This window comes from Narcine bancroftii, chromosome 10, assembly GCF_036971445.1.
Source record: "Narcine bancroftii isolate sNarBan1 chromosome 10, sNarBan1.hap1, whole genome shotgun sequence".
Lineage (NCBI taxonomy): Eukaryota > Metazoa > Chordata > Chondrichthyes > Torpediniformes > Narcinidae > Narcine > Narcine bancroftii.
This window is the reverse complement of record NC_091478.1, coordinates 74,708,622-74,730,686: the sequence shown is the minus strand read 5'-3', so window position 1 is coordinate 74,730,686 and position 22,065 is coordinate 74,708,622. Positions and strand designations below refer to the sequence as shown.

The window sequence follows — 22,065 nt, the reverse complement described above, 5'->3', positions numbered from 1 at the left end:
TCTAAGTAATATAGGAAGTAAAGAACTTGGACTCGATTTGGATGAAGCACAAAAAAGATTTATTATGATAGCCTTAGCTGTAGCAAAAAAATATATTATGTCAACCTGGAAATTAGAAGATAGCCTGAGAGTACAGCAATGGTACATAGAAATGAATAAATGTATTCTGTTGGAAAAAATAACATATAATTTAAGAAATAACATCACAGAATTCGAACAAATTTGGGAACCGTACATGGAACACAATGGAGAAGTCCTACCTCGGACCTCCACCGCCTAAAATGACAGAAGGAGAAGAAGACGAAATGAACTGACCCAGTATGTAAAAGTAGAAAACACAAATTTCTTGTTTATTTTCATTGTGTGACGACATTGACAACGGGTTTAATGTATCATATAGGTTGAACGTTGAGTGAGTGGGGATAGGGGGTGAGGGAGGGAGGGAAGGGAGGGGGGAAATAGGGGAGAAAATGACACTGTGTATATTCAAGAGGGAAATGTTTGTGTGTATTTTGGTCAGTATGGTTCATAGTGTGAAAAATAAAAATAAAAATTAAAGAAAGTTTCTTTTTTGTACTAGGATCACTGTAAATATTTATTATCTCTATCTTGTAGTTTTTGTCTCCTCAATTTTGTCTCTTCAACCGGGCGCACAGTTAGCGTAGCGCCAGCAATCAGGACCGGGGTTTGAATCCAGCACTGTCTGTAAGGAGTTTTATATGTTCTCCCTATGCCTGCTCTGGTTTCCTCTCACCCTTCAAAGTGTACGGGGAATTTGGGTGACATAGGCTCATAGGCTGAAAGGGCCTGTTACCATACTGTATGTCTAAAAAAATTAAGTACACTATTGTCATTTTTAGTTAATTGTCATTTTTTTTAATGAAGTACCTGTTTGGTTGCAGCAAGTAAGAATTTCAGTGCATATCCACATTGTACAATGTGTATGACAATAAACTCGACATCATTCATTTAAACCAGGTGCTTATTCAGAGTTAGAATGAAACTAATGCAGAACAAAAGAAGCCCACTCAGCTCACAGCAGCTCTTTGAAATGCCAAATGAGTCCTCACACCCAAATGTTTTTTTCTACTCAGCTTTGTAAATTAGTCCTCACAAACCTTTCTACATTCTGAACACCAAGATAACTTATTATCCCCATAATCCACCACTGTATCATCTCCAGCAACTTCCCATCATTCCTGCCATATCACACCCTGAATTAGACACAAGGAGAGATGTGTAAACTAGTCCCATTAGAAAGCCCACTCATTTTCTTAACCAGTTTGGTGCCTTCAAAGATTTTTAAAATCACACTTCCCATGCGAGACTGCCTTTGTAAGTTGCTCCTCCAGGAATGTGCCACTTGTTATTTAAATTGCATCTTCCATGTTGCTAGCCATTTCACCAGCTTGTGCTTTATAGAGCCCTGTTGCTACATTGGTGCTGCTCACTGCCTTGCCAATTTCTATGTAGTCTAAACCCCTGAAAAATTGTTCCTTCCCTATTTATGCCTGGATCATTTGTGCAAAATAAGAAATGAAGGTCCTAACAATTAATTACTCTGCAATACCAGACTGCATGTATCTCTTTAATGGTTGCTATTTCCAAATTAAGATAGAGGAATTAGAGAAGTACTACTTCCTATTTCCAAAACCTCAGCTTTATCTATGGATTTCAATTATCTGCAATTAAGACAGTTGAACTTTGTAACGATTCACTTCATTGTTTCGAATGTCCATTTTGGGTACAGGGCTCACTGGAATTTTTAGTGTGGCTGACCATTACTGAGCACACTGTTTAAATCTATTTTCAGCTCAACTTCCACCCTGTCATTCAGTAACTTCATCCTCTATGTGGGGCACTGTTGGCCAGAATCAGACAAGGTAAAGACTGTACAACAGGCTTTAATCCACAAAGACTTCCACAGAGTCAGACTGGCTGTAGCTGCAGTAACTCTGAGTGAGACTTCGGGAGGCTGGCGCAGGCTTATTGCCCAGATGGTGATTGACACCCAACCGGGTGGGGCTTGATCCATTCAGGCCAACTGATTGACAGTCGACCAGGTGTTGTCCTACCCTGCAGGTACAGAGGTTGCCCCCTGCAGTAGGCCGGCGGTACACTCCTGCAGGTACAAAGGTTGCCCCCTGCAGTAGGCCAGTGGTACACTGCTGCAGGTACAGAGGTTGCTCCCTGCAGTAAGCCGGAGATGTACCACCACACTCTACTGTGGAAAAGTACTTAGTCAGTGTTTCAGCCTTGCCTTCTGCCTCTATTGAAAAAATAGATTTTAATTTTAATGTTTATAAAGGATTTTTGAGTTCTCATCTATTTTTCTTAATTCTTTCTTTGGTCTTGGATTTTTTTCAGTTTCCTTCTACCATTCATATTTTAATGGAAGAGGATGTTATGTTTAATCATGTCATAAGGCAGTGATAAAATGGAAGAGTAAACATAGCATTCTATTCTCATTTCTGCAGCATACCCAACATTGCTGGCTCATTTGGTTAGTAAAGTTCATTTATTGCACCACTACAGAAGACACATTTTTAGATCATTACTCTAGAGTCATTTGAAACTTCTGAGAGGCCAGGTATTCTATGCAATGAATCCAAAGAGATGCTGATGGTGTATATTTTCCAGAAGAATCAGACTACAGAAGAAACCCTTCCTGGTGGTCAGGCAGATGAGAACATATTTAGATTTGCTGCTACCCAGATCTCTGTCATTTTATCTTTATCTCTAGGTAATCACTTGCATTGACCCTGATCTTACAAAACAGTAATGCAGAATCTAAATGCAGTTACTAAGCCAGAGACTTACAGTATCTACATACATACTGTAGTAAAAATTCAGAGAAGTTGCTGGTCATTTTTCTCTGGTTCCTCTAGACTGAATGTTTAGAGGAGAAAACATAGGGAAGGAGGTGAGAATAATATACTGCCTGAAGCATTCTCTTCCTAAATGCTGGTTTCTAGTGGACAGTCCCAGTTGGACTTCAGAATTTGCTCAAACTCATCACTTCTACAAATGTATCAAAATGTCTGATTGGCTGAGACTGGGAAGGCAGAGGCCAAAGGCCAGTAGATAGGACTGGTATAGGTGGGGACTTGACTGTCAGCATGGTCACACGTCCCATGACAAGATGAGAGCTGAAACTTTGTGGAATTGGGAAAGGAAATCTCACAAAATCATTGGTAAAAATAGTTCATTGAAGGTGTTTTAATACCAAGTTTCCACCTTCCAAGACCATTCCCAGATAAGTTGCCATCCATTCTTTCTCAAGGGTAATTAAAATATTCTTCGGCAAATCGTCAAAATGGATAATGAATTCAAGAGAGCGTGGACTAATAGGAGATTGAATTATAGAACAGAAAATACCATGGATTAAAACTAAAGTGATCAAAGCAAGAATGAACACGATACAATCCATGTGGAACTATTTGTCATCTTCTGTATTTCGTTTCATTAAATGGTATTCATATATACAAGTCAACATAAAATATGCACAAGTTATCATGATAAATCTGCAGCTCAGTAAATTCAGTTACATGTGTCAGAACAAACAGATCAGCTTTACAGTACAAGGTATTATGGTCTGATTCAACTTCACCTCTCACACGTCCTCACCGTTTTCTCCAAAATTAGGATTGTGCAGATAATGTCAAGTTTCGAAGGAAATTTTCTAACAGCTGCCGTGGAAGGTGAAAGTCTGTTGCAATGGTCATATAACCCTGTGAAAGAGCAGCAAGAGGTTTAGAAACTGATTTTGTGCACACATGGAAATTTCAACACCTCTGAAATTTGGCATAATGATTGCAGTGTTCATTAGGCATTAATCACGCATTCAATTTCTCCCTTCCACCCTCTCATTTTGATACACATCAGCCGAGTCCAAGCAGCACTCATTGAAATTGTAGCTGCGTCTGATGAAAGGGGAGTGTACTCCAATCACTGATAGGAGTAGTTATAGAGCTTTACCGAAACCTAGACTGGTGGGAGACCCTTTATACACAGGTGTACAGGAAATCTTTAGGCCTGTAATGAAAGCAACAGTACACGAAGGTGGCCAAGGCCTTGAATGGAAGAATGTAGGTGCCAAGGTTGCAGAATTGGAACCCCACTCTGAGCTATTCAACTGAAGTAGGCAGATCTGAACCAGGTTTCCTTGTGGTGGGGAAGCACCTGTTTCTGGGGTGCATGACACATCTAAAACTGGCAGCAATGGATCAGGGACACTGCCACTGTGGGCATAATGTTTCTGTTTATTCCTTGAAGAAAGGCTCAGGCCTGAAATATCAGCAATATATCTTTGTATCCTATGGACACTGAAAGACTGGCCGAGTTCCTCCAGCATTTTGGTATGTTTTTAGTAGAAGATTGAGAGATCAGGGAGGAGGGACTACCCATCACTTTGAAGATGACACTCTAGCTGTCTCCAGTCTTCCTCCTCACCTCCCACATTACCCACTGCTTTGAGGATGAAACAGGAATAGCTGTTGGCCAAATGGCCCTTCAGCCTGCCTTGCAGTTCGACGAGATCAGAATTGACCCTCAGTGTTCATCAGCTCCCTGGTTCTCATATCCCCTTTTTACCCAAAAGTCCTCAGATCTCACCCAAGAATATTCTCAATGACCTGAGCACCATCAGCCTTTTGAGGGAGGGAGTTTCAAAGATTTACAATCTGCATAAAGAAATACTGTCTGAGGGAGGACAGAACCAGTTCAGTTTGCCTATTGTTACTGTAGGTCATGCCATCTCACTGGTCCTCCACTCTGGATTAGATCACCTTGGCCACTGGAATGTCAGGTTGTTGTTCATTGATGACAACTCGGTGCTCAACACCATTGTACCAGCCAAACCTACGACCAAATTACAGAATCTGGGACTCACTCCATTTCTCTGCAACTGGATCCTCTTCTTTTTTTATCGCAGACCCCGAACAGTGTGGATCAGCGACGTCACCTCCTCCATGCTGAGCTCCAACACAGGGACACCTCAATGCTACCTGCTTAGTCCCCTGCTCTATCATTGATTTTCAGAAGGTGAGACCGAGAAACCACAAGACCCCTCCTAAAGTCACCCCTTTGAGGTAACCGTGAAGGTGGCACACCCAAAGCCTCTACTTTCTCAGGAGTCTGAAGGAGATTTGGGGCCATGTCTTTGAATACTTTATCAAATAAGATGGCACTGCTGCTGGACTGGACCCACGTGGCGCAGGGAGCGAAGATGCAGTGCTCCCATGGGGTCCAGCCTCCCAGTCAACTGCCATCGGCTCGGTACAGGTTTCGAAGGGCCATTAAGGGAGCCGACGGTGGTTTTATTTGAAATCCCACGGCTGCAGGTCGGTGTCCAAGATGGCAGCACCTATTAATCGGCAGCAGCCATGAGGGGCTTCAGACTCTAGGGAAGCAGAGGACTGGAGCAGGGCAGAGGATGGAAAATCACCTCCTATCTGAGAAGAGAAACAGAGGAGATGACCAGCAGGGACAGTGACCATGTCGGTGAACCAGTGAGGGGGCTCTGTGGCTGAGGGACCACGGCATGAAGAAAGCTGCTGAATGACTTGAAACGAGGATCCCACGGAAGCTGCTGACTGCTGGAGACTGGCTTGAACTGGCTGGAAGGGTACCAGGTATCAGAACCGGGATGCGAGGAGATGCCAAGGGCGCTGAAGGGTTCTTAACTGAGCTTGGGTTGCCAATGGTTTGGACGGGACTGTGAGGGGCTGCGGGGGCTGCAGAAGTGCTGGAAGTGAATCTACGGACACTCGACAACTTTGGAGGGGGACTCTCTTTTGCTTCTCTCTCTCTCTTTCTCTCTCTGACTGCAAGACTGACTACAAAACTATAAGAGGTGCTTAGGCAATTCCTTCTGGTGGTGAATCTGTCCACCTTGTAGTAGGCAAAATTTAATTTCATGTAATGTCATAACTGTTTTATTGAATCTTGAAATTTCTACAGGTGCCCTGTGGAAAGTATACTAACTGGTTGCATCACAGCCTGGTTTGGTAATTCGAGTGCCCAGGAATACAAAAGGCTGCAGAAGGTAGCAAACATATCCAGGTCCATCACAGGTTTCAATCTCTAATCCATTCAAGACATCCACCTCAAGAAGGCAGCCAACATCAAAAAGGGCCCCATCACCCTGGTCATAACCTCTTCTCACAAGCTCTTCTTCAAGCAGAAGGTACAGAAGCTTGAAGACCAGCACCTCTTGGTTCACGAGCAGTTTCTTTCCAATAGCTATCAGCTACTTGAACCTCTCCTTGTTACACCAATCATGAACTAATCCAACAACACAATAAGAACCATCTTTACTATTGTAACAGTATTTTTCTTCATCTATGGTAACTGTGAATATTATGTCTTTGTATTATCTCTTCTAATTTAATGCATGCCATTGCAGTTTTTTTTTCCTTTACTAAGTACGTAATTGGCTGTAGCAAGAAAGAATTTTGGTACATATTGGTACATGTGTATGACAAACATATCATCATTCCTCCTCATCTCAGTCCTAAATGGCTGACCATCTAATCACTCAGTACCAGATCTTCAGTGTGATGAGATTCCCCCAGAGAACACCCTCTAGCTCTGAATGTCAGTGAGTGTAACTCAATCCCATTTAATCTCTCCACACTGGACAATCTCCTCATTCCAGAGTGAAACACAAAAGTCTCCAGATTGGAATAAAAGTGCACAGAAATGCTGGAGGAACTCAGCCGGGCTTGCGCGACAGTCTGAAACTCCTCGTTCCAGCAACAGACCTGGAAAATGGACTCCCAGGCAAGTTCCTCCAAAGACCCAACTGGTACACTTTATACCTGATGAAGCCCTAGCAAAGCTCTGCCATTCTCAGCAATTCAACCTCTCAAACCCCTTGCTTGAATTTCAAATATACCAGCTGTATCCTCATCATGTTGAACCAATGTAACAAGATCTCTCTGTAGATCAGCATTTACTTTTTTCCCCATTTATAAAGAAATGGCATAGAAAGCACATTGCATATCGTTGCTTTTCATTTGGTCCACTGATTTTTCCCTGACATTTCAAAGGGATGTTTAAAAGCTACCATATATACTTGTGTAATCATCAAATTTTTTGGACTTTTACATGGTTTGACCTCATAAGACCCGATGCAATTCAAGGCCACAGGAGCGCAGATGGCTGGGACCAGGTGGTAGGTCCGTGGCTGGGACGTCAGGAGCTCGGATGGGCAGGCAGCCAGGGCATCGGGAGTTCTGATTCACGGTCGTGACCTCATATGGACAGGTGGCCGGAGCGTCGGGAGCTCAGATCCGCGGCTGGGAGCTCGGATGGGCGGGCAGCTGGAGCTTGGATGGGTGGGCGGCCAGGGCGTTTAGAGCTCTGATCCACGGTCGTGATCTCAGATGAACGGACAGCCGGAGCTCAGATCTGCGGCTGGGAGCTCGGATGGGCGGGCAGCTGGAGCTTGGATGGGTGGATGGCTGGGGGTGAGAGTCCACTGTCAGGGCAACAGGAGCTCCTGTGGGCAGGTGTGGCCAAAAATGGGTGGGTCAACATTTATATGGGTCATTAAAAAACCAATTTTTGGGCCATTAGAAAAAATGGAGGAGGTAAATATTACGTGGTATCGACAATTACACAAATATATATGGTATATATGGTATGCAACTCTACACCATCAACCAGACACAGCATTTTTGTGGACCACGGAGCAAATGCACACACACACACACACACACACACACACACACACACACACACACACACACACACACACACACACACACACACACACACACACAAAATACTTGAAGAGTATCTATCTATCTGATATTTTGGAATAATTTACTCAGTTACTGGATATCAATCATCAATCTCACAGCCTGCAGGAAGAAACTATTTCCCAGCCTGACATTCCTGATGTTGATGCTCCTCTACCTCTTCCCTGTGTGCTGGATGGAAAGGGTCTTCAATAATTCTTTGGGGCCTATTTAAGCAATGCTCGTGGGGAACGTCATGAATAAAGGTGATCTTTTCGGCCATTTTAATGATCCTCTGTATTTACTTCTAGTCCAATGCTTTGCAGATACCTACCCACACAATGATACAGCCAGACAGGATACCCTCAATTGTGCTTCAGTAAGTCACATGCTTGCAAAGGGAAAATTGGATTTTCTTTTGAGCATCCATAGTGGGCCACATATACCGATGAGACCTTCACAGCAGTTAAACAGGCCTTGCAGAGTCAAAGGCCTTTGCTGGAGGAGCGTAATAAGTTCTGGGTCCAGATGAGGAGGAGAAGGGTGTTGATCGATGTGATGAGTGTGGCTAGGACCAGGAGGGGTGTTGGTGAATCAGGACTGGTAGATAGAGGGGTTGGAGTGTGGTTTGAGCTGGGAAATTGAAGGAAGGTCTGCTTCAAATTTACTGTTACAGGATTGGCCAGAAGACCATCCAATGAAGCATTGGGAACCCACCACTCTTCCTTGTTCTGCAGTCCATCTTATTCCAAACCCCCCCACCCCCAGCTCTCAGCTCACATCAAATCTTCTCGCTGCCCACCTAATCTACTGCCAACCCCAACATACACCTCCCCATTAATCTGCTGACTCAAATTACAGATAATTCTGTCATGGATTTGGTCGCCTGCCAAAGTGATCTGAAGGGGTTTGTAACTTTTCTCTACCTTGTTCAGTTCCAGCATGGTGTTGGTAATCTGAAAATAGTGCAGTCCCTTCTTGTCAAGGATTGCCGATATGTAAAACTCCACATCTAGATCAAAGGAGAAAACACATTGAGCGAAATGTATTCTCTTTGTTTGCTCTGGCTTCCCCAAGGCATGGTGGGTAATTGGCACTTTGCCAGGAACACATTCGAGTTGAAGCCAAACGTGAATTCCATGTTTTCTTACCATGTAGGAGGCCAGTTCAGCTCACAGTGCACTCCCAATTTCCACTAATTTACCCTGTAACCTATTGTCCCATGATGAAGGGCACTGGCCCAAAATGTTGTTGACCCTTTACTTCCTACAGATGCTGTATGTCTTGCTAACTTTCCCAAGCACATTTGTGTATTGCACCACCTATTATCTGTCCTGGATTCCACTGCCTTCCTCCACTAGGGACAATTTACAGTAACCAATCAACATACATCTTTGGGATGTGGGAGGAAATCCTTGCAAGCACAGGAAGAACGTGTTGACTGAGCCCGGGGTCGCTGGTGCTGATACTGCTCACTGAGGGGCACTGCAGTGGTTCTTTCCCACTCCCACCTGCAACCACCTCACCAACAATGAACCAACAAGCAAATGGCCTCAACATAGGGAGGAAGGCAAAGCCGCTGCCACATTCCCACAGGTGGAGAAAGATCAAACAAAGCAACTGGTGGCAGAAGGTGGCGACTGAATTGGGAGATGCACTGGTATAAAGCTCAGCAGCAACCACTCCTGAACCAGCCAACATACTCCCCAACAAGCACAGCTCATGAAAACTTCTCAGGTGAACATTTTTATTGACCCAGCATTCTATTCAGAGGATTTAAAAATCAAAGAGTGAAAGGGGAGGTCGGAGAGGGGAGGATTCACTTTATGGCACTTCTTCATCTAGTAACAGCAGAAAGAAATACAGGTTGACAGGATAGTTAAGAAGACCTTTGGGATGTTGGGCTTCATTAAAAGGGGGATTGAGTTCAACAGTTGAGAGTTCTTGTTGCACCTCTAAATATCTCTGGTAGTTTTGTGTTCAGTTCTGGTCACCTCGTTATAGGAAAGATGTGGAAGCTATGGAGAGGGTGCAGAGGAGATTTACCAGGATGTTGCCTGGATTGGGAAAGTCTTATGAGGCAAGGTTAGCAGAACTGGGACTTTTCTCTTTGGAGTGTAGAAAGATGAGAGGAGACTACAAGATTATCAGAGGCGTAGATAGGGTGGACAGCCAATGCCCATTTCCCAGGGCAGGATCAGCAAACACCAGAGGAAATGTGTACAAAATGAAGGGAGGTAAGTTTACGCGAGATATTCGGGGGTATGATTTTTTTTATATAAATGCGGAGAGTTGTGGGTGCCTGGAATGGCTTGTGGAGATGGTGATGGAGGCTGAAACGTTAGGGGCGTTTAAAATACAGGCACATGGATGGAAGAAAAATAGAGGGTTACAGAATAGGGAGGGTTCAGTCTTCTTAAAAAAAAATATGAGTCGGCACAACATCGAGGCTGAAGGGCTGTAATGTTTTATGTTCTAAATGAGCAATGTCCCGGTCTGATCCCCATTCAGTGTGAGGTATGACAGGTTTGAAGAAGTCAGTGATGGGAGTAAGCAGAAAGAATCCGGAGGAGCTCATCAGGACAGGCAGCATCCATGGTAGAATTGTCAGTTGATGTTTCAGGTCGGGTTGCCTTATTGAGGCCAAAGTAGAAATGGGTGATGGATTATAACAAGAAGGAAAGGGGCAATAAATTCTTCCCTTTGATTCAGAGCCAGTGGGAAAGAGGAATGAAAGGGAAACATCGTCATCATGCTTACACACAAAGGCTGGCACCCATAGAATCGGAAAGTAAATCTCTAGAGGAGGGGAGGCCAACCTTTTAATTTTACATTTTTAATTTAGTCATACAGCACAGTAACAGGCCATTTCGGCCTATGTGTCCATGGCGTCCAATTAACCTACACTCCTGGTACGTACACGAGGCCTGAAATGGCCTGTTACCGTGCTATAAGTCTAAATTAAAGATTAAAAATTCAAAGGTTGGCTACCCCTGCTCTAGAGGAACTAAAAATAGTTAAGGATACAAAACTTATTAGCCTATTAACTGTATGCAAGCTAAAACCAGATCTCCCAATCTAGTGTTCAAATCAAACACAGACAGACCTTCCTTCATCTGATCTCATGCAATGTGCATTAAAACCTTCACTTTTACAGGACAGTTCTTTCATTTTAAATTGAATTTGTCTAGTGTGCATCAGGCTGAATTGATGATGATCTGATCCACATAGAACCTCACTGGATTATAATGATTCCAAGGTTATCTCCCCTGGCCTTTTTACCTTCTCTAACCCTGTTCATTGCTAACCACAGATGTGTTAATGACCAACTCAATTTTCCACTCTTACTCACTCTAACCTATTCCCTGACAAACTTGTAGCATTGCATTCACATAGAACCAAGCCCAATATTGTTATTAAGTGAATAGACAAAGATAGTGCTAGTCTGACAAACTGGCCCCAGTCTCAGAGAAGCCAAGCACCATCTCTCAGGCACTGCCTTAGTCTAATTACTGCTCTGCCCCTAAAGGGCCTGTTCCCTTCAACTGCTCTTCCATCTCCACCAGCCACTCCTTTCTAATGCTACATCTCCATGCAACCACAGGAGCTGCAATACCTGTCCTTTCATCTCTTCCCTCCCCACCATCCAGGGACCATTAAGGTAGAAATTCACTTTCTTGTGAACCAAATTAATTATTCACAACATGGACTTCCCAAGTCACAACATGGAGAGCCCAAGTGCAGATCAGTGACGGATTTGTGAAACACAGTCCACAGGCTTCCAGTTAACCTGCCACCTTAAATCTCCATCCCACTCTGCCCTATTGCTCCATGGCCTCCAACACTGTTACAATGAGACCCAATTGCAAGCTTGAGTGTAGGACCTCATCGTCACTCTATGTACTCTGCAGCCTTCCAGACTCGATATCAAATTCAACAACATTAGGTAACTCGCTCTGTTTGTATCAGAACTGACTGGATCTGTTGTAAGGCATCAATCTGTGTATTAAGAAAGCTGCCTTTATCCTTAAGGACCCCCACCACCCAGGCCATGCCCTCTTCACTCTGCTACCATCAGGAAAAAGGTACAGGAGCCTGAAGATGAGCACTCAGCAGTATAAGGTCAGCTTGCTACCATCAGATTCCTGAATGATCACTGAACCAGAGACACTGCCTTACTTTGACTTTTTGCGCACCACTTTTATTTATTTTTCTAGGTGGTCTACATGAATCTTTAAACTGTGATGCTACCACAAAACAACAAGTTTCGTGACTTGTTCATAACAATAACTTCTGATTCTGAATATTGGCGTTGTTTTCATATCTCCAAAATCTGACCTGCTGGGTGTGGTGATATGTAATTACACCACTAGGTCACCAGGGGTCATCCTTGTATATAAAGCAGTCCAGAGCGCGCCCTCTCTCTCCCTCTCCCAGTTTATGCCCTGGTCTAACCCTGAGATACTCCCTTTGTCTTCTTTCTCCCTCCAACTAAAACTACCATGTTTTTCTCTCCCAATTCCAAAGACAGGACCTTTGACAACATGTTAAATCTGCTTCTGTCTGACTTCTGGAGCGTTTCCAGAATTGCATTGCGGATTTGCAGCATATGCATCTTTTTAAGGATATGCCTATGTTAGGATGTCAGGCTCTCCCCCACATAATAGGGCTGGAACAGACCACACAAAGCAGGTGACAGCAAACACATTACCTCATTAACCTTTTGAGCTATAATGGAAAATAGTCTGCTCATCGCCTTCAACCCACTGTTCCCCACAAATATACTTACAAGAGATGATTTTTTGTAATCCACCTGCTGAGAAAAATTTCTCCAAATAAAGTTTGGCTTTATTCTCATCCTGAAATAAAAAATTGTTCACAGTCTGAAACATTCCCAAGTACATCCTTAAATCGACACAAGGTAGTTATGTAAATGCACCACATTTAAGGCCTGTAGTGCACGTCAAAAGAACCAAAGACTTGTTGATCCAAACCGAGGCTTTTATTAACTAAAAGACTGGAGCATACCACAAGTAGGTTGACCAGTCCAGAATGACCTGATCTGGCTAGGAGCAATCCTTTAAGACCTGCCAGTAGGTGTGGCTACACTCTCAGTCAATCACAGTCATCCTACACTACCATCTGTACACATGTACAAATATACATTGGTGATAGTACAGATTCTATCACCAGGCCAAAGAGTGGAACTCCCCCATTAAGTTCAATGGCCCTTCAACCCAACTCGATCATGGTGACCATGCTAGTCCTGTTTGCCTGCCATCAGCTCTAACTGTGCCAGGCAGCAACCAGAAATAACACAGTGGACAGCTCGGAGCCTCAGAAGAGAAGGGTGGTCAGGTAGAGTGATCGTCACAGGGGACTCAATAGTCAGGGAAACAGATAGGCAAAACCAACACCAGAAGAGTGTGTTGTCTCCTGGTGCTCAGGTCCAGGATATCTCTGAGTGATTGAAGAATATTCTTGAGGATGAACACCAAGAGGTCGTGGTCCATATTGATTCCAATGATTTAGGCAGGAGTGGGGCAAAGTAAGTTTAGGGAGTTAGGAAAGAGACTGAAGAGCAGGGCCTCCAAGGTGGTAATCTTTGGATTACTCCTGGTGCCACGAGCTAGGGAAGGTCAGAACAGGAAGATAAGCAGACAAATGTGCAGTTGAGGAGAAGGTGCAGGGTTTCATGTTCTTGGATCATTGAAACCTTTTCTGGGGAAGAGGTCACCTCTCTAAGTGGGGCAAATTGCACTTGAACTGGAGGGGAATCAACCTCCTGGCAGGGAGGTTTACTAACGTGTGTGTGTGTGTGTGTGTGTGTGTGTGTGTGTGTGTGTGTGTGTGTGTGTGTGTGTGTGTGTGTGTGTGTGTGTGTGTGTGTGTGTGTGTAAATAATTTTCACGGGGAGGGGGGTTGGGGGTGGGAATCAAAGTGAAGAGGCAGAGGAAGGGATGGTTGACACACACAAGTAGAGTCAGCTGGTGGAGAGTTTGTGTGGATGGACAGGCAGATGGGCACAATTTCAGCCAGTGGGATGTGTTGCAATGCAACAGGGACACAGTTAAACAAAAAGCAACAAATATAGGGCTGAAAGTTTTACGTGCAAACGCACGCAGCACAAGAAATAAAGTTGTAGAGCTACAGATGGACAGGTATGATGTTGTGGCCATCATGGAGTCGTGGCTAAAGGATGGATGTTAATGAGAACTAAATGTCCTTTGGATGCAGTTTAAGGAACTTTTACAAAATATTTTAAAAATTAACTTCCCAATGGATCCATCAATATTTTTGCTAAGTAATATTAAAAAGATTTGTTTGGAATTAAGATTAATACATTTTAAATAGCATTTTTGAGATTAGCAGTAGTGGAAAAATGTTTTGCGATTACATGGAAAAACGATACAGAGTTGAGTTTACTTCAATGGCATACAGAATTGAGATCTTGTACAAGTATACCATTGGAAAAAAAATAACAATTTACAAGATAATTATCTTTTATATCGGAAACTATATTGGAGCCCTTATTTGGATTATATGGGTTTAAAATTTTGAATACTTCTGCCGTGGTATGGTGGAAATGCTTCAATCCACGGAATTTATCTATGTCATTATAGTTTACATCTCCTTTCTTCTTTCTTTTTTTCTTTTTAGAAATGGGAGTTATGGGGGAGTTTAGGGGTGGTTTTAGTAATGGATATATAAAGTGGAAGAGTTTACTGAAGAGGGAGGGGGAGATGGAGGGTATTTTTCTGTTATATGCCATGTATACTTATTAAAATTATATATTTAGTGTTTATTAATTTTATGTATCATGGGTTTTTTTTAAAACAACTAATGTATTAAAAAAAGAATTGAACGTCCAAAGATACACAGTGTATCAATGGGATAGGCAGGTAAGCAGAGGTGAGGGGGGGGGGGGGGTGCTGCGTGACTCTGGAGGTCTAGAGTCTTTCCATTTCAATAAAATGGCTCTTCTAGCTAACAATGTAGAGAAGGCCACAACCTGTTGAACAGGTACAGAAAAACTCCCTATGTCTGGTTCAATAACCCCAAAAAGAGCAGTTATTGGGCTGGGTTGTATCTCCACCTGAAATACAGTTGAAAAGATATTAAAAATTTATTTCCAACAGTTAAGGATGGACAAGACCAAAACATGTATTTCAATGTAGCAATTTCAGATTTTCACCTGTCACAAATAGGGTTAATATTAGAAAAGATACAAGCGAGCTCATCTTTGGACAGGTGAACATGATGCACCACCTTGAATTGGATTAATGAATGTTGGGCACATATTGAAGATGTATTCACCAGTTTATGAATCCTGTCCCATAGATCCTCTGATAAGGTCTTGCAAGTTCCAATTCCCAAACCGTTTTAATCTTATCATGAAGTGGGAGCTGTCACATGATGTAGTAGTGGCTGGTAGGAGAATACCAGCCCTCTCCAGAAAAGAAGAAAAAAAGTGAAGAAAAAGAAAAGCCCCAGATACACAAAACACAACAAATAAAAGATAAAGGTGTGGAGAAAATGGAACCTAAGAAATAAAAACCAAAAACAACGGGAAAAAAAGACGGAAAGATGCTGAAAGAGAAAGGTGAAGGCCTTACCTGCATGAAAAAGCAGGGACCCACCGTGGAAAGAGGAGCCCGCTCCCCGAGGTTAGTGGAGACCCCACAGGGACACGACCCACCGACCGCGGGACTGCAAAAATGGTTCACTGAGCCAAACAGAGGTGCGCAACTGCGCATGACAAGGAGAAGACCGACGGGAGGGGGGACCAGCTGTGGAGTGAGACTCCACAGCACGAACAGCTGAGAGATGCCAGACAGCAGGGATCCCAGCTGGAAGATAAAGAAAGCAACAGGAAAGGGAGAGGTGAGAAAGAAAAACAGAAGCAGGAGACACAACAGATAACCAGCCCAGAAAAGGACCAACATCAAGAAACCATGAAAAAAAAACCCAACAAACTGAAACAAGCAGCTCAACAAGAAAGTAAGAAGAGACGAAGACGAAGAGGACCAAGCTCTGCACAGAGGAATAGGAGGTAAAATGAATGGACAGTACATAGCTTTTAAAAAAAATTTCAAAAACAAATGAAAGCATTAAAAGAATGGCTGACACTAGAATTTAGTGAAATGAAAAGTACAGAAGAAAAAGTGAGTAGAATAGAGCTGGTCATAACCGATGTAGGGAAATGATTAGAAAATGTGGAAGAACATGTAATGGCAGTAGAAATGGAAGTGATTGACTTAAAAAGAAAATTGGAAGAAAGTGACAAAAAAGTTAAAGAAACATTGGAGTTGTTAGCTCAGAAGATGGATATAATGGAAAACTATAGTAGGCGAAACAATATAAAGATAGTGGGCCTAAAGGAAGATGAAGGCAGCAAAAATATGAAAGAATTTATAAAAGAATGGATCCCAAAAGTCCTGGGAATGCCAGAAATGCAGGAAAGAATGGAAATAGAAAGGGTACACAGAACATTAGCTCCGAAACTACAGTCAGAACAAAAACCAAGATCCGTTTTAGTAAAATTTCTGAGATACATGACAAGTGAAAATATATTGGAGAAAGCAATGAATAAAATTAGAGAAGACAAAAAAATCACTTGAGTACAAAGGTCAAAACATTTTTTTCTTCCCAGACACAAGTTTTGAGCTCCTAAAGAAGAGGAAGGAGTTTAACGCAGTAAAATCGATCCTATGGAAAAAAGGCTATAAATTTATGTTAAGAAATCCAGCGGTGCTTAAAATAGTTATCCCGGGGGAGCAAAACAGACTGTTCTCGGATCCGGAGAAAGCTCGAGAATTTACAGAACACCTGCAAGACAAAGAGAGATGAAGAGATGTAACAAGAACAAAGAATGACGACAAACTACATATAAAGATGTAAAAATAATGTATAAGTAAGAACTAAAGGAGGAAAGAAAAGGGAAGTAAGGGAGAAGGGGGGAAGAGGAGGGGTTAAAAAAATAAAATAAAAAGAAAAAGAGAAGAAGAGGGGGAGCTTTGTTGTAATGTGAAGATAAAAGTCTTTTCTGGAGGGGTTTGGGTTGGAGAGACTAACAGTCACTGCAAAATCAGTTGACATTTGCGAATGGATTCGCAGTCCGAATGGAGAGTGCATTTGTGATTTCCCAGCAAGGGACAAGGGGCGACTCAGAGGGGGGGGGAACACTTGGGGTTAATGGAATTTTAGATGTGGGAGTGGTTGAAGTATTTTATGTTTTAGAAGTGTTGTCATACAGTTCATTCAAATAAAGAAAACTGAGAAATTAAAATGGGGAAAAGGGGAAAGGTGGTGGTGAGGAAGCGGAAATGAGATGTAAACAGAGTATGAGATGGCCAAGTTGAACTATATGACTATAAATATTAATTGAATAAATAACCAAATCAAAAGGAAGAGGCTATTAAATTTACTGAAAAAAGAAAAAATAGATATAGCATTTGTACAGGAAACACATCTAACTGAAGTGAACACAATAAATTAAAGAGAGATTGGGTAGGGCACGTAACGGGAGCATCATATAATTCAAAAGCCAGAGGAGTAGCTATATTAATCAATAAAAATGTACCAATCAATGTAGAGGAGGAAATAATAGATCCAGCAGTGAGATATGTAATGATAAAGTGTCAGATATATTCAGAACTCTGGAATTTGGTCAATATATATGCACCTAATGAAGAGGATCAAAAGTTTATACAAGATATTTTTTTGAAGATTGTAGATACAGGGGAATATATTGATAGGAGGGGACTTTAACCTTAATTTGGATTCAAAGATGGATAAAACTGGACAAAAGACTAACAGAAAGAACAAAGTAGCCAAATTTATGGTTAAATCAATGCAGGAAATGCAACTTTTGGATATATGGAGGAGACAACATCCAAAGGAGAAGGAATACTTATATTATTTGAGTAGACATAAAACATACTCAAGGATTGACCTGTTCCAGTTGTCAGCCCATATCCAAGGGAGAGTTAGGAAAACGGAATATAAAGCTAGATTGTTATCTGATCACTCACCCCTATTATTAGCAATAGAACTAGAGGACATCACACCAAGAACATATAGATGGAGAGTAAACTCCATACTACTTAAAAGATAAAATAGATGAGTTTCTAGCTAAAATTGAACTACTGAAATTGCAAGAAGAGGAGCAAAACAAATTGATAAAACCATCTGAAATAGAGGAAATACAAGATATATTAAAAAAAGCTACCGAACAATAAAACTCCCAATAGAATTCTATAAAACATTTAAAGAGTTATTAATTCCTCCTCTCCTGGAAGTAATGAACCACACAGAAGAAACACAAAACTTGCCAGATTCATGTAAAACAGCAATAATTACAGTAATACCAAAGACGGGGAAAGATCCACTAAGACCAGCATCGTAGAGACCAATATCTCTACTTAACTCAGATTATAAGATAATAGCAAAACTATTAGCAAACAGATTGGCCAACTGTGTACCAAAAATAGTAAAACTAGATCAAACTGGATTTATTAAGAAAAGACGAACAATGGACAATATCTGTAAGTTCATTAACTTAATCCATGCAGTACAAGGAAACAAGACACCAACAGTGGCAGTTGTCTTAGACACAGAGAAAGCCTTTGACAGAGTAGAATGGAATTATTTATTCAAGTTTAACCTACCACAGAAATATATTAATTGGATTAAAGTGTTATATAAGGGACCATTGGCGAAGGTGACAGTAAATGGATATATGTCAAACCAATTTAAATTAAGCAGGTCAACTAGGCAGGGATGTTCACTATATCCCTCACCATTTGTGTTATCTATAGAACCGTTGGCAGAACTGATAAGAACAGAAAATAAAATAAGAGGGATAAAAATAAAAGAGAAGGAATATAAAATCAGTCTATTTGCAGATGACATCATAGTATACTTAACAGAAGCAGAATTATCAATAAAAGAATTACATAAGAAATTGAAAGAATATGGAGAAATATCAGGGTACAAGAGCAATGCAAATAAAAGTGAAGCGATGCCAATGAACAATGTGGATTACACAAAGTTTAAAAAAGAATCACCATTTAAATGGCAAACACAAGCAATCCAATACCTAGGTATTAGAATAGATAATAATCTAGGCCATCTATACAAACTAAATTATCAGCCATTAATGAAGAAATTACAAGATAACTTAGAACATTGGAAAGATTTACCACTAACACTGATAGGAAGGGTAAATTGCATTAAAATTAATATCTTCCCAAGGATACAATACCTATTTCAATCATTACCAAATTTCCTTAACAGAGAAATTCTTCAATGAACTAAGGAGAATAATAAGTAAATTCTTATGGAAAGGGTGGAAACTGAAGATAGCACTAGATAAATTAACAGAATGGTACAAACAAGGTGTTTGCAGCTACCAAACTTTAAAAATTATTATAGAGCAACACAATTAAGATACCTATCAGATTTTTATCAAACAAGGGAAAAACTGGATTGGACCAAGATAGAGCGAGATAAAATAGGAGAGAAGGTACCAGAACATATACTTTACAAGTGGGATGAAAAACTGGTGCAATCTAGAAGTTCACCAGTACTGCACCATCTCCTCAACATTTGGAAGAAGATTCACGTAGAAAAGAAAAAAAAAACAAATGACCAACTACCAAAATTATTATTGATGCAAAATCAACTAATCCCTTTCACAATAGATAACCTTTCCTTTAGAGAATGGAAGATAAAAGGGATCAAAAGAATAGAAAATTGTTTTTTGGGAAATAATTTATTAACATTTGAACAAATGAAGTACAAATATAGAATAACTCATGGTACAATGTTTGCATACCACCAACTGAAAACCTACTTGAAGGTCAAATTAGGAAGCAGACTGAGATTACCAGAAGGAAGCAACTTTGAATATGTGATTACAGACACAATGATAATTAAAAGATTTATAACAAACATGTACATCAAACTGCAAGAGAAAGAAAATGACGAAATAAGTTATAAACCCAAACAAAAGTGGAAAAAAGATCTAAACATAAAGATAAAAAATGAAATATGTGAAAAATTATGCTCCGGAACTATGAGAAATCTAATAAATATGAAGTTACGCATGATACAATATAATTGGCTACACAGGCTGTATATCACGCCCCAAAAGTTAAATAAATGGGACCCAAAAGTATCAGATAGATGTTTTCACTGTAAGAAGGAAACGGGAACAACAATACGTGCAATTTGGGCATGTGAGAAATTGAAAAAATTTTGGGAAGATCTAAATCAGGTATTAAATAAAATCACAAAAAGCAACATACCAAAAAATCCAGAGATCTTTCTTCTAAGTAATATAAGAAGTAAAGAATTAGGCCTTAAACTGGATGAAGCGCAAAAAAGATTTATTATGATAGCCTTAGCTGTAACAAAAAAATGTATAATGTCAACTTGGAAATCAGAAGAGAGCCTAAGAGTATAGCAATGGTACATAGAAATGAATAAATGTATTCCATTGGAAAAAATAACATATAATTTAAAAAATAAAGTCACATTATTTGAACAAATTTGGGAACCGTACATGGAACACAACAGAGAGGGCCTACCATGGACCTCCACCCCCTAAAATGATAGAATGAGAAGACGACGAAATGAACTGACCCAGTGTGTAAAAGTAGATGACACAATTTTCTTGTTTATTTTCATTGTGTGATGACATTGTTTAATGGGTTTATTGTATTGTATATGTTGAACGTTTAATGGGTTTGGAGGGGGGTGGGAAGGAGGGAGGGAAGAGAGGGGGGGGGAGAAGGGGGAGAAAATGACACAGTGTATATTCAAGAGGGAAATGTTTGTGTGTATTTTGATTAATATGGTTCATAGTGTGAAAAATTTTTAAAAATTTTAAAAATCTTATCGTGAAGTACTGGACATAATTTCAATAATATATATACCAATTGATCCTTTCTGAGAAGGATTAAACTGAAAAATATTATCAACTAGATCTGGTGGATATACAAATGGGAAGTTCAGTAATATGGTATTTAAGAAATTTCTAATCTGTAAATGTCTAAAAAAAATTTGGTAAGTCGTATTTACTTGCCAGTTGTTCAAAAGATATTAAACAACCTCCCTTAAATAAATTTGCAAAATAAATAATACCTTTGATTTTCCATGTAGGAGGATTGGTCAACTATTGATGGTCCAAAAAAAAATAATTATGAGAGATAGCACTTGTGATAGTACAGATCTATCACCAATGTACATAGTGTATATAGTTACTGTATCTAGACTGTGCTTACAGCGATTGGCTGAGAGCTAAGCCACACCTATTGTCTGGGCCTTAAAGGGTTGTGTCCCTAGCCAGGTCGGATCATTCTGGACTGGTCGGCCACCTGTGAAGAGCTCCTGTCTTTTGCTAATAAAAGCCTTGGTTTGGATCAACAAGTCTTTGATTCTTTCAACGAGCTCTACAGCACTAGATAAAACCAAGTTTTTTTTTAATTTAAAAAAAATCGTAAATTGGGACCAGATTCGCAATATATGTTTTTTTTGTAATTCTTTATTTATTGCACTATGAATCATATCAACCAATATATTTACAGATACATCTCTTTAAATATTCAGTAACATTTTCTCTTCTTTCCCCATCCCTCCGTTCCCCCTTCCCACCCCCCCAAAAAACAGTAAATATTGAACATATAAAATACAATAAAACAATATCTTTATACAAAAGGAATACAAACAAAAAAGATGCATCATCTACTTATTTACATTAAATCTGATCATGTTTATCTTCTTATCATTTTAGGTGGTGGTGGTCTGAGGGCTGCTCTTTCTGTTATGTTCCATATATGGTTTCCAGGTTTTTTTCAAACATTGTAACCATCTTTTAAATTATATGTGATTTTTTTTCCCCAATGGGATACACTTAAACTTGGTTATATATTCCATTAATGTTTATAGTCATAGTCCAACGAGGCCATCTTGTATCTTTATTTTCACTTCTTTTCCGCCTCTTCACCACCTCCATCCCTTTTTCCATTACTGTTTTTTAAGTTTTCCTTTTTAATCTCAATATATGACAATGTACTTAAGACATGAAATACCCCAACAATTCCCACAAGCAATAACCTTTTAACCCCAAATGAACCTCCCCTCCTTGGATTGTCCCTTGACGGCAACCATAACTTCCCTTTCCATTCGGTTTGCGAACTTACTCGCCAGCGTCAACCGATTTTGCAATGACCAATTTTCTCCCACCCCCCAGCCCCCCGAGAGAACACTATTTTCCTATACTTGTAACAAAGCTCTCTCTCTTTTATTTTCCCTT

The 22,065-nt window shown here is 40.6% G+C and overlaps 1 protein-coding gene across 3 annotated transcripts in view; it reads right to left on the bottom strand.

Annotated features, from left to right (window-relative positions):
- Window positions 1-3,431: 3,431 nt before the first annotated feature.
- The window catches only part of cetp (cholesteryl ester transfer protein, plasma), a 52,837-nt gene continuing 34,203 nt past the window's right edge, over window positions 3,432-22,065 (bottom strand). For 2 of the 3 annotated variants that reach the window (XM_069901370.1, XM_069901368.1), the window contains exons 14-16: window positions 12,535-12,604; window positions 8,672-8,757; window positions 3,432-3,731 (exon numbers count right to left, since the gene is read on the bottom strand). In XM_069901370.1, the coding sequence (XP_069757471.1) occupies window positions 3,642-3,731; window positions 8,672-8,757; window positions 12,535-12,604 (246 nt within the window). In that variant the 3' untranslated portion in view covers window positions 3,432-3,641. The remainder of the gene's footprint in view (window positions 3,732-8,671; window positions 8,758-12,534; window positions 12,605-22,065) is intronic. The other variant, XM_069901369.1, reaches the window with a different exon arrangement.